At 43.5% G+C, this 12,960-nt stretch overlaps 1 protein-coding gene across 1 annotated transcript in view; it reads left to right on the forward strand.

Moving 5' to 3' along the window:
• Slc15a1 (solute carrier family 15 member 1) overlaps positions 1 to 12,960 on the forward strand; it is a 51,382-nt gene that overhangs the window by 18,022 nt on the left and 20,400 nt on the right. The window contains exons 6-16 of the mRNA XM_047553064.1: positions 156 to 255; positions 477 to 567; positions 2,806 to 2,889; positions 4,720 to 4,802; positions 7,298 to 7,384; positions 7,898 to 7,987; positions 9,863 to 9,907; positions 10,023 to 10,055; positions 10,136 to 10,224; positions 10,731 to 10,812; positions 12,087 to 12,206. Coding sequence (XP_047409020.1) covers positions 156 to 255; positions 477 to 567; positions 2,806 to 2,889; positions 4,720 to 4,802; positions 7,298 to 7,384; positions 7,898 to 7,987; positions 9,863 to 9,907; positions 10,023 to 10,055; positions 10,136 to 10,224; positions 10,731 to 10,812; positions 12,087 to 12,206 — 904 coding nt within the window. The remainder of the gene's footprint in view (positions 1 to 155; positions 256 to 476; positions 568 to 2,805; positions 2,890 to 4,719; positions 4,803 to 7,297; positions 7,385 to 7,897; positions 7,988 to 9,862; positions 9,908 to 10,022; positions 10,056 to 10,135; positions 10,225 to 10,730; positions 10,813 to 12,086; positions 12,207 to 12,960) is intronic.

Below are 12,960 nucleotides of genomic sequence, written 5' to 3' on the forward strand. Positions count from 1 at the left end.
GTATGACCATTTCATTTACCCAGTCTTTTGCTAGATTTCAAGCTATTGCTTTCAGTTTTCTAGATGATAAGTTATTCAGATGAAATGTGAATCAGGGGACAGGCTCCCTCTTCTAAGAACCTGCCACCTTGGCCCTAACTCTCTCCTCTCTCCAGGGCACTGTCCATGATCGGCCTGGCCCTGATAGCTCTCGGGACAGGAGGAATCAAACCCTGTGTATCTGCATTTGGCGGTGACCAGTTTGAAGAGGGCCAGGTAAGAGCAAGGGCCTCCTCAGAAACCACGTCAATGAATTATAACCCTCCAGGAATCAAAGCCATGGCACTAAGTCTGTTCTCCATTCCATCATTTCCAAACACTCTTGAAAGTAAGATACCGATGAAAGCTAAGGCAGAAGTCAAGTCCGATATCAGCCCCATCTGCTCAGATGATACTGAGCCCAAGTCATTGTGTTTTACCTCTCTTTTCCATGACAGGAAAAGCAAAGAAACAGATTTTTCTCCATCTTCTATTTGGCCATTAATGCTGGAAGTCTGCTGTCCACGATCATCACTCCCATACTCAGGGGTAAGAATATCTGAATGGGACCTGTCTTCCCTTCACTGATGGTGGGGGAAACTCAGGTGCAAAGGTTGAGCCCCCTTCTTGTTGGTCTGTTAAATCTCGTCTCTCCTCAAAGTCTAGCTGCAATTCATTCTGGGATGGACATTGAAATCCAGAATCTGAGCTTCTTTCCTCTCAAGTTTTATCCCCTTTCCTAATCCTATTTGATTCTATATTCCAGTGACCACTGGAGAATCTAAAACACCCTGGCATAGGCATCAGTCTTTTTAATGTTTTATTAATGTGACGTCCTTATTCATGGTGAGAGGTGAGTCAGGAAGGTGTTTGCGGTGATGCCTCGCGGGCTGTGGTGGACATTATGGCCTTCAAGCTTTTCTCTGCAGTAAGTCAGGAAGGCAAGGTTTCCCCTTTGGCTTCCTTATCAGCCTGAGTATTTCCAGAAAGAACTAAAGGAACTACCCAGATAAAGAACAAGACAGTGTCAGTAACCACCAGCCCCACTCAGATCTCTGTGCTTGCTTGTGGGCAGTTGAGAGTTTGCCGGTTTCCCACATGGAAAGCAGTATTTGGTGTTATTCAGGGCAAATTAACAAAACTATGGTGTCCATACTTGAATCAGATTAAGTTATGAAATAAAACATTTTCTAGGAATTTTTGTGTTTCTGCCTGGAGCAGTAGTTTGAAGATGACAGACACTTAAGCCCCATCCCAGTTTGTTTTGTATAGGATTTAATAGCTTTCGGGCTGGGGCTGGGGCTCAGTGGTAGAGCACTTGCCTAGCATGTGTGAGGCACTGGGTTCGATTCTCAGCACCACATATAAATGAGTAAATAAAATAAGGGTCCATCAACAACTAATAAAAACATTAAAAAATTAATTAATTAAAAAGGTATTGTGTTATCTACAACTAAAAAAAAATTAATAGCTTTCATTTTTGAGTTATGTCCCCGTCCCTCTCCCACCCCCAGGTTCTTCTAGGGTAGGTACTGTGCATGTTTGAATCATGGAATATGTTCAAAGATGATTTTGTGAAGTAAAATAATCACTCTCATACAAATATAAAATGAGCATGGGACAGAGATTTTGTATTACTTATTAATTAATTAGGGAAGTGGAAACTTGTTACAATCTGTTCAAATAAGGATTTGACTAATGAGATTTTGATTCTTTATGGGGAGAAATTATTTTGTATTGCCACAAACAGGAATTATTTGCATAACCAGAACTTTGCTACTAGTTAACTTTTTTTCTCTATAGAATTGTGAAATAGCTAGTTGAAGTCAAAATCCCTAGAGAATCAGATCATTCTGGAGGTCACAGCCTCCCACAGAAAGATTTTTAGTAATCTCTGTTGCTCCTTATAAAGCCTAAATAGTTTTTCTTACCAATCCTAAGATTTCAGAGCTGAAATAACCCTCAGCCATAGGTTGGCAAACAACGACTCTAGGGCCAGATCTAGAAATCTGGCAAGATCATTATTTAGGTTTTGTCTCTTACTACTTTCCCCCTACAAAGGCAGAGATGAAGCCAGACGAGGTGGTGCACACCTGTAGTCCCAGTGGCTTGGGAGGCTGAGGCAGGAGGATTGCAAGTTCAAAGCCAGCCTCAGCAATTTAGCGAGGCTCTAAGCAACTCAGTGAGACCCTGTCTCTGACCACAATACAACAACAGGGCTGGGGATGCGGTGCAATGGTTAAGCATCCCTGAGTTCAATCCCAGTACCAAAAAAGAAGAAAGAAAGAAAGAAAAAGAAAGAAAGAAAGAAAGAAAGAAAGAAAGAAAGAACGAACTGAAGAGTTGTGACCAAGATCAAATAGTCCCCAAAGCTAAGATATCCAGCCTAAGGTATCACAAAAAAATTATCAACCTCTGCCCTAGGTCACCTAATTGTCACCTACTCAGCAAGCATACAGGGACATACAATATTGACTTTCTAGGGTACTTGGCTTTTTATTTACTGAGTCCCATATGTTGGAGTCATTGTACCCAGATCACATTTGTCTCCCCCACTTAGAAAATCCACACAGCAAACACACATCTATTTAGGGGCTAAGATTAGAATCTGCCTCCATCTCCTGCTCTTTCTACATTGCAGCTGGCAATGACACCGGTAAGGCAATGAATGAGTCTTGAACATTAAGTAAAAATATTATATGACAATAGTGAGGGATTTTTAGAAACAGGAACTACACATGCATTACCAACGCCATAATCAATTTTAATCTCATACTTTCTCCCCAGTTCAGCAATGTGGAATTCACAGTCAGCAAGCATGTTACCCACTGGCCTTTGGAGTTCCTGCTGCCCTCATGGCTATCTCCCTAAGTAAGTGGAAATTACTTGAATTAACACCAACCTACAACCAGATCAGGGCCCACATTAATTATTGAGACTAATTTTTTAAAGTTCATGAAATGAGTTGTAACAAAACATAGCGTGAAGAATCACCATCAGATGTTAAGTGGACTCTCAGACAGTGTGGGGTTGGCCTCTCGTTTCAGAGGAGATAGGATCAAAAGAGGGTTTGCAGGGAAATTAATCAACTGAGTTGGACATGAAAGGTTTGGTACCATTTGGAAGAAGAAGGTGAAGGTGATAGAATCTGCTAGACTGGCTGTACCCATGGCCAGAAGCTTTTCTTTTTGTCAATGTGTACACATCTCTGGCCCTTGAAGAAATGGCAACCAGGTTCAACGGCCATTGAAATACTTCCAACGAGTGTGTGCATTTCCATAATCCAACCTCCCAAAATGTTTCTGCTGGAATTCCTTCCCTCTGGAAGGAGACGTATGCATATTAGATGCAGTTAGATTGGTTCTTGGCGTTGGCTTTTTAGGAAGTGTGAAGGTTTCCTACAAGGAATGGTCTGGCTGGAAAGATGGCAGCACAGGGACAGGCCAATGGCCGCCTCGAGTCCTCCTGGCCTCTTCTCCCCTCTAGCCAGGGAGTTACCGGCACTGGCGCCACTTTCTCCCATTTCTGTTTTCAGATCTTACTAGAATTGAGAAGGTTGACTTTTTACCTCTGTGCTCATGTAGTAGCACTTTTGCTTTGTCCTTACAATTGTGGGAGAGCTCAGTGATCTCCATAATTCTTCCATAATTCTTCAAATACCGCCACACTCCCCTGAAATGCTCGTCTGTGCTCCTCCTCTCTAATTCCGGGCAGCAGAGAGCATTTTAAAGATATAATCTAATGCAATAAGGCCAGGCATAAAGGATGTTGTGTTGAGCATTTGAGCAAATTCTCATTGAGTCTGAATCAGTCATTCTTAGGTAAAATTTATGCTTGTTTTTTAATGGAAAAATTGAGAACCAACCAAATACTATATATCAGCACCGTCTCTAGACATTTCTATGCTTGAGTTAGGCTTTAGTTTATCAAAAGATTGAAATATTAGTTTGCAAAATAAAACGTAGACACAGTTTTTTGAACATCTTCGCCATCCATGTGTTGAGGAAGGTTGGCATTGGGCAAGAATACAAAGAATCCATTGATATTTTAAATTATTGAATCATGGTATTGGATGATCAGAAAGTTTAGTACAAGGACTGTGTTTTCAGAATCTCTTACAAAGATGCTCTTTTCTACATTATTTTCATACTATACCTTTGTTAAGAAGGTCCATGGGGAAATGACCCTATTGAAAAGGTGCTTCCAACTTCTGCAAAACTCACTGCAGAAGCAATTAATTATAATGTGCTTCTGTACAGTGACCACAGGGGAAGAACTGGTACATATGATTGAGTAAAAGTTTCAGCACATTAATTCCTATTTTCCTTAGCATGAAAAAGAAAAAGAGAGGGTAAGAAGAAAATTTCTTTTGCCATTGCAGCCAGAAAATTAGAGCTATATTTATTGTCTTTGAGAACAATGTGTTCATCTTGCACATATTGTCTCCCTTTAAATAGCTAGGACCTGGCTTAAATAGCTGGACTGGGTGTCTGTGGGCTGCCCCATGTTCTGCCAGGTTGACAGATGGCTCTAGGCTTTGGTGTTTGGTGTTTGTTAACACAAACACAACATCACTCTGAGCGCTTGTATCTGTTAGGATCCCTTGACCATGAGGGAGATGGTAAACCCCTCCTGCATCTCTTAGGTCACAGGTAACATTGGCAGATACCACATTAACACACCTTCTTTTACCCTCTCCAGTTGTGTTTGTCATCGGCAGTGGAATGTACAGGAAGTTCCAGCCACAGGGTAACATCATGGGTAAAGTGGTCAAATGCATTGGTGTGAGTATTTCAGTACCTCTCCATGACATTTTATCACCCCAGAACCTTCTATGTCCTTTATGTTAAAATTCAATCCAACTTTGACTTTCCTTTAAACATATTTTTAGTGTCCCTATTTTGATAAATTTTAATTTAAGTTATAAACTTCTTGGGAAACTCACCAAATGGAAAAGCACACAAATGGAATTCGAAAAGAGAGGAATAGAAATGGCTGTTAAGTTAAAGTAAGATCAGTGGTCAAAGAAAAGCAGAGTGACTTCATCTGTCAAATTGGCAGATGACACCTTATGTTTTTTAGGGAGCAGTGAAACAAAAGTTGGGGCTCAGTTTGGCAATGCATATTAAGAGCACTCAGATGCCGAGGGCCTGTGGGGCTACTTTCAGGAAATAAGGCTAAGAAAATTAATTTTTAAATGAATGCAGATTCACCTACAAAGGATATCATTGTAATATTTATATCAGCAAAAACTTAAGTCCACCAAGTTGCTGAAAAGAGGAAAATGATGCTCAACTGACAGCGTACCTTTGACATCTTACGCAGTCATCGCAAGTCTTGTTTTCAAAGAATATTTAGCAATGAGATTGTGCAGAGTTTGGTTTCTTCCATATGCATCTACTTGAGATATATACATGTGGGTACATTTATAGGCAGGAAATAAATGTTGAGAATAAGAACCTTTACATAATAGAATCAAATTTTTATTCCTTTATATACTTCTCCCTTTAAGTGAACATATATATGATATAACTGGGGGGAAATGTGTCATTATTTTTTAAATGTGTGGATTATCTTTTGGATAAAAAGGTGGCCTGAAGATAACTTGAGATCATATACATCATTTATGCCTGGCCTTATTGCATTAGATTATATGCTCTATTTTGCTGTGTGCCCTCTCTTTGTCAAAAAAAAAAAAAAAAAAAATCCCCTCAGGTGCAGCTTTCCCCTTTCCTCTAGCATCAGGTCTGTTCCCTCCAAAAAGGTTTTTCCAGGCAAAGAGGGGACCTGTCCTTCCTTAGCAAGCAACTGACAGCTTAGTTTAAACCCTCAAAGAACAACTTTGAGGGCTGGGGAGATAGCTCAGTTGGTAGAGTGCTCACCTCGCAAGCCCTGGGTTCAATCTCCAGCACCGCAAAAAATAAAAATAAAAAAAGAACAACTTTGAGCTACTTAGAGTCATGCGAACCACACTGCCCAGGGTCCTAAAATCAGCCTGCAGTCTGTCTTCAGTGACACACCTGTCCCCAGCTGCCGCCACCATCCCTCCTCTCACTGTGTCTTGCAAATGCACTTTGCTTTCCCTCAAAGCTCTCTTGAGTAACACTGGCCAGTAATCTTAGTGGCTTCTCATTTTATGATGGATCAGTATATTTTTATGATCAGTGTCACCCTCTATACACTTGAAATATATTTAACTATAACTTTTTTCTCTTCCGAATACTGGGACTTGAACCCAGGACTTGACACTGTCCCACTTGCAGGGCAGCCCTGTACCACTGAGCCACATCCCAATCCTACCTTACTTTCTTATATATGTGTTTTTGTGTAGTGGATTCTTACTCAAATTAAATTCTATAACGATGCTTAATTCAGTTATTAGAAAGCTTTTAAGTACATTTGGAACAACCTAGTATATAAATCTAATTTTTCAAACATAAACTTAGTGAAATCTAAATATAGGTCACATATTTCTGATAAAAATTAGCAACCAAATTGAGATATACCATAGGTAGAAATACTCCCTCAATTTTGAAGACTTAGTATGAAAAAAGAATTAAAATTCTCATTAATTTTTAGTAGATCACATATTAAAATCATATTTGGGGCTTATGAGTTAAATAAAATATATTTTAAATAAATTTTATATGTTCGACTTTTTCTTGTTTCTTTGGATACTCGGAAACTTAAGTTGCGAATGAGTCTTGCATTATATGTCTACTGAACGTGCCTCTCCAGAGGATCTGGAGAGAAGCCCTCACTGTATCTCTGCCGACCCCAACTCAACAACTTAGTTAGAGTCTAGACACATGCCAGGTGCGGTGGGCCAGTCCATCATCCCAGCAGGTCCTAAGCAACCTAGTGAGACCCTGTCCCAAAATAAAAAATAAAAAGGGCTGGGGATGATGTGGCTAGGTGGTAAAGTGCCCCTGGGTTCAACCTCCAGGACAAAAAAAATTAAAAATCTAGAAACAAATGCATCAGTTGTCTTCCATGTGCTCATTGCACTGGTATATACAAGTTTTTAAAAAAATATTTCCAAGTTGTAGATGAACACAATACCTCTACTTTTTTAATTTTTATGTGGTGCTGAGGATCAGACCCAGTGCCCCACAGGAGCTAGGCAAGCGCTCTACCACTGAGCCACACCCTCAGCCACTACAATTTTTTGTTTTGATTTTCTCACATATTTTTCCCTTAAGAAGGAGTTAGTTGGTATGTGTTGCTCTGATGAAGTAATTAGTTCTGTTCTGAAATTGGATTTTTTTTCTTCCTTTAGTTTTCTATCAAAAACAGGTTTAGGCACCGGAGTAAGGAATTCCCCAAGAGAGCGCACTGGCTGGACTGGGCTAAAGAGAAGTATGACGTAAGTCACCGTCTGGCTTCCGCTCCTCCAGAGCGGAGACGCCAGAATCACAGCTCAGAGCAGGAAGGCCGCGTGGCTCAAGCGAGCAGTTGTGTCCTCCCAACCATATAAGTAAGAGGATGCAGGAGTGCGATTTTGAAAAGTTGACCATTCGGTAACCAGTGGATATAATTTATCTGAAGCAATATTGGCTTTCCATTTGATGTCCTCTGCCACTAGTTACGGGTAATTGTGAGCCTGTAACCTCAGTTTGAATACATACAGACGTTAAAGGGTGGTGACGGCAGCGGTGGGGTTTACAGTTAGTGAACTCTACATTTGGCAAATTGGAGTTTACCTCCTTAAACAGATATTTTCAATAGCTTAGAAACTGCACAAAACTTGTGTTAGGTTCTTTGGAACAATTAACCACCTCCCCACTCATCTTTGGATGCAAATATCTCAAGACTGAAACCAAGTTGTGACTGAGCTCTGCGAGTGACACAGTTGTGACTGATCTGTCCCTTCCTGCAGGAGCGGCTTATCTCTCAAATTAAGATGGTTACGAGGGTGATGTTCCTGTACATTCCGCTCCCCATGTTCTGGGCCCTGTTTGATCAGCAGGTAATGTTTCCGTACATCTTTATTTAGCAAACTTACTTTGGGTACTACCATGTACTGAGTCATACTTAGTATTTAGTTCCTAAAAACATTCTCTTCCAGTTTCTTTTTTGTATTTCACTTATTTAGTTGTTAGATCACAGAGTTTATTTGTAAAAAAAAAAAAAAAAAAATTTTTAAATTCTGAAAGCTTGTGTCCACATTTCTGTTGCAAACCAATGAAGAAAATGAGGTGCCGTCAAGTAAAGTAGCCTCGGCAAAGATTTCATCAGAGCAGCCAGCACTCTTGTCAATCAAAACTGAGGGTTGAGGGGGTTTGCTGGGCTGGGGAGATAGCTCAGTTGGTAGAGTGCTTGTCTCGCATGCACAAAGCCCTAGGTTCAATCCCCAGCACCACCAAAAAAAAAAAAAAGAGAGAGTTTGCTTTCCTACCATTTGTGCTGGTACATACGTATGATCCCAGCAACTCCGGAAACTGAGGCAGGAGGATCACAAGTTCATGGCCAGCCTTGGCAACTCAATGAGATCCTGTCTCAAATTTACAAGATTTTAAAAAAACTGGGGGCATAATTCAGTTGTAGAGCATCCCTCGGTTCAATCCCCAATACCCAGGGTAAAGAAAGAGGCGGGGGGAGGGAAGAAAGGAAGGAAGGAAGGAAGGAAGGAGAAAGACAGGGAGAGAAGGAGGAAGGAAGGAAGAGAAAGAAAGGAAAAGAGCTTATTTTCCTCCTTATGCAGCATGGTAAAAAGAGGCATGGCCTTTGACAGAATCCATGGCACATTTAACCTGAGAGGGGCCTGATACCTTCCACTTTAAAATGGAACATTTGGACTCAAAGTTCCATGCAGTGACGTAAAGTGACCACACCAGAATCATCCCCAGAGCAGGAACCCAGACCAGATGGGTGACTTCTGCTCTGCTGTTTGTCCTACAGCTGTGACACGCACCCTGGAACCTGCCACAGTAGTGCCAGCTCAGCACATGGGTCTCAGCAGCCAAAGCAATAGGATCTTATTTCTTTTAGAAACTGAAGTTAAAAAAAATTGTGAACACATTTTCATTGTACAACGAGCATCACTATAAGGGTAAATCATCTCTTGGAAAAATGTGAACATACACATTAATCTCCTTATTTGTAAATATGAGGTTTAGCCCCTCTCCCCATAGGGAGTAGGGAAGCAGTCTCACAGGTGGATAGAAGCCTCCTGGAATCAGACTTTGGGAGCTGGGAGACTTGGTAAGAACTTGTAACCCTTCCGGACAGGTCAGAATAACCCACCTCGAGGCAGTGAGATCAAATCAGAGACTGTCCACAAAGTACCCAGCGGCTGGTGGGTTAAGAGCTCAAACAGGAGCTTTGCATGATGCCCTCCTGGTGGAGTTGAGATTCTCATCGAAACATTGCACGTTCACTCTTTAGTTATAAAATACGTGTATTATAACCAGGCTGCCCAGATTTATGCCCACCACTCTTGACGTAGATACGTAGATCCATTCAAGCCCCCAGACTGTCCAAACTGGCTCTTGACAACCACAGAGCTATTGATGCTGATGCCAGGGAGCAGAGACTGGCGCGGGGCACGAAGCCGCCCTCCCCTGCCTGGGCTGTGCTCACCAGCTCAGCGATGTGCGCTGGGGTCTCCTGCAGGTGGCTTCACCTCAGGGCGGTGCTTGCTGCATCTACAGGAGGGACTGGGCTATGTACAGGTCCCTCGTCAACAGAAGTGCAGCTTGCTTCCTTGTCCCTGGTGTTAGAGCAGCTTTAAACCCCACAGCATTTCAGACCTCATTCCTGATTTAGAAAAGATCCCACAATGCCTGGTAAAAATGTGCAAAGCCACCTTCCCAAATGATGCGGTGAATGTGTTTGTGTTTAGGGCTCCCGGTGGACACTGCAAGCAACCACCATGACCGGGAAAATTGTAAGTCTGGGCCCGCGTGGTAGTTGACCTTTCCTGTCGCTGTTTCAGTCCCTTTGCCCTCTTTATCCTTCCCTTTCATGACATTTTTTAATGAGACCCCTCACACCTCTTTTAGGGAATTATTGAAATTCAGCCGGATCAGATGCAGGTAAGGAGAAAATATGTTGCCTTCAGAGATCCAGGTGGCCCTCAAGCCGGTATTAACATCTGTCCTCACTTCCTCTGCAGACTGTGAATGCCATCTTGATTGTCATCATGGTCCCCATTGTAGACGCTGTGGTGTACCCTCTGATTGCAAAATGTGGCTTCAATTTCACGTAGGTGCCTGGTTGGTTTGGGTTGGTTGATACGCCGCTGGTCCAGGGCTGTGCAGGGGCCGTGTTCTCTCTGCCCCCAGATCACTGGGGCCCCAGGGATGTCCCTCTTACCAGCCACCTCAATGGTGGGGTTTTAAAGGAAATGAATTAAATAGATATTTATATGCTGATGTTCCTGAAAATGTCCTTTAAAACAAAATTGTATTAGTGACAGCCTGAAAAAGCTTCTAATTGAGGCTCTTTTTTGCATGTAGATGATGAAATGTTCACTGTGATTCCGAGTATCACCTCAACTACAGTTTCTAGAAATTAAATATAAAAATGCAAATGAGAAGCTCCATTTCATCAGCCCTCTGTGGTCTCAGTCAGGAATAAGGGAGAGACACTCGCAGCACATGTCTCTATAAGGAAGCCAGTCTTGTTGGGGAGCACGTTTCCTTCAGGGCCTTTCCTTAGCGCATCTGCATGGAACTGGACGAGGCTCACTTTCTTTTTGTCCCAATCAGCTCCTTGAAGAAGATGACAGTTGGGATGTTCCTGGCTTCCATGGCCTTTGTGGTGGCTGCCATCGTGCAGGTGGAAATCGATGTGAGTTTTTCCTTGAGTCTCCAGCGCTCAGAGTGTCTCTCTCCTGGGCTAGAGGATTCGGGGAGACCAGGGTCTCTCCCTGTGTGGAGTTCTAGGCGCTGGAATGGCAGATGGTGAGGGGCAAAATATCGCTGTCAGTCCATTTACAATGTGGACTCATAAAAGCAGGGGCAGTGGGAATAGGGTCAGATGGGCGGGCTTCCTTAGAAGAGGTCAGGCGTTGGTTCTAGAAATGGGAGGCATGTGGTACATAGAACAAGAGGTGAGAGGGCTTCTCTCTCTTCCCTCTTTCTCTTTGCCTCTGTCTCTCTCCCCTCCTTTCTCTTTTAATTTCTTTTTGTTTTTTAAAATGTAATTGTGCTAAACATGAAATGCGTCATCTTATCCATTTTTAAGTGGACAGCTCAGGGCACACCATCCCTGCCGTCCGCCTCTAGAACCTCTTCCCTTTCCCAGCTGAGCCTCTGTGCTCAGTAACGGCGGCGGCTCTCCACCCTCTGGCAACCACCAGGCACCTAAGTGGGATCAGAGTATCTGTCCTTCGTTGATGGGCTTATTTTACTCAGCATAATGTCCTCAGGGCTCATCCAGGTCACAACAGGATTTCATTCCTTTGTAAGGCTAACTGATATTCCACTGTATGTGTGCAGCACGTTTGGTTTCCTCCATTCCTTGGTCGCCAGACGCTGGGTGCCTCCAGCTCTTGGCTCTTGTGAATGATGCTGCTGTGCGCCTGTGGCCTCTCGCCGGGCCATAGCTGGCTTTGTGGCTTGCTTCAGTGGCACTGCATTTAACAACAGAGTAGGAAAAAGACCAGAAACCCAGCACGGGTGTGGAGGCACGAGGACAGAAAGCTTTTGTGAGAAGACGGCCCAAGTACCCACCGTGTCCAGGGCCAAGCATGGGGCTTCCAGAGGTGCAAGAGAGGACACTGGAGTCAGGGAGAGCAGACCCCAGGTGCCCTGACAGAGGGACGCTCATTTAGGCTGCAGTTACTCTGACTCCCTCCAGTACCAGGCTTTGTAACTGGCATCTGCTGACCGAGAGGTAGCGAAGGGAGGCGAGAGCAGCCTCTGTCCAGTTACTCCCATGCTCTCCTTTCCTCTGGGTGCCAGGTGGCAAGTGAAGGCATCAGCATGGGTAGTAGGGTGCCGACAGGTCTCTGCCAGCGCAGCTTTCAAGGGCTCAAGGGAAAGTGACCCCAGAGGCGAGTGAAGATGATCTTCAGGGACCACTGAAGACCTCACTGTCCTTTGCATTTTTTTTTTCCCCAGAAAACTCTTCCAGTCTTCCCCCAGGGGAACGAAGTCCAGATTAAAGTCTTGAATATAGGAAATGTCAACGTGAACGTATCTTTTCCTGGAGAGATGGTATCCATTGGCCAAATGTCTCAAGTAAGTGCAGGGAAATGCCACCCTCTCTTTCTCCTTCTGGCCTGAGTCATAATAGAATTTGAGAAGCTGTTTCTCCTGGTCCTTGGATACAACCCAAGACCAGCCCAGGGGGAAGCGTCCAAGTCTCCTGACCTTGTGGGCTGCACCCTAGAGCAGCAGGCTTCGGGGAAGCGCAGATGGCCTGGGAGCTCTTGAGAGTGCAGGTCCACAATGCTGTGTTCTCACAAGCCGCTGGGTGCTGCTGCTACAAGAAACCACACTGCAAACAGCAGGGAAGGCCCATGTTCTGAAGCAGTGGCTGTTTCCCCCAGGGGACATTTGGCAAACCCTACAGACATTTTTTGTCATTGCAACTAGGGGCATGCTCCTGGCTTCTCATATGTAGCAGCCAGCGAAGTTGACAGATAGCCTTCCATGACCAAGAACTATCTGGCTCAAAGGTCAACAGTGCCAAGGTCAGAAAATCCTGCTCTTGACAGCATTGTTCTGGTCCTCAACTTAAATCCAGACTGGAATCGCCTGGAAAACTTTGAAAATTCTGATCCTGAGTCCTAACCCTGAGATTATGTAAGCGGCTCTTATTCCTCATCAGCCATGATTGGATCCACTACCTTAGACCTCGCCAAACTAGTAACCTTGATGTTTAAAAAAGTCTGAGTCCAGATGCTTGGGGACAGTCCAGGACTGATTCCCACCAGGACTCTTGCTCTTCCCCTGATGCTATTTTTTGCTGAATGGTAGAAATAATTTCCTC

This window comes from Sciurus carolinensis, chromosome 5, assembly GCF_902686445.1.
Source record: "Sciurus carolinensis chromosome 5, mSciCar1.2, whole genome shotgun sequence".
NCBI classification, from domain to species: domain Eukaryota; kingdom Metazoa; phylum Chordata; class Mammalia; order Rodentia; family Sciuridae; genus Sciurus; species Sciurus carolinensis.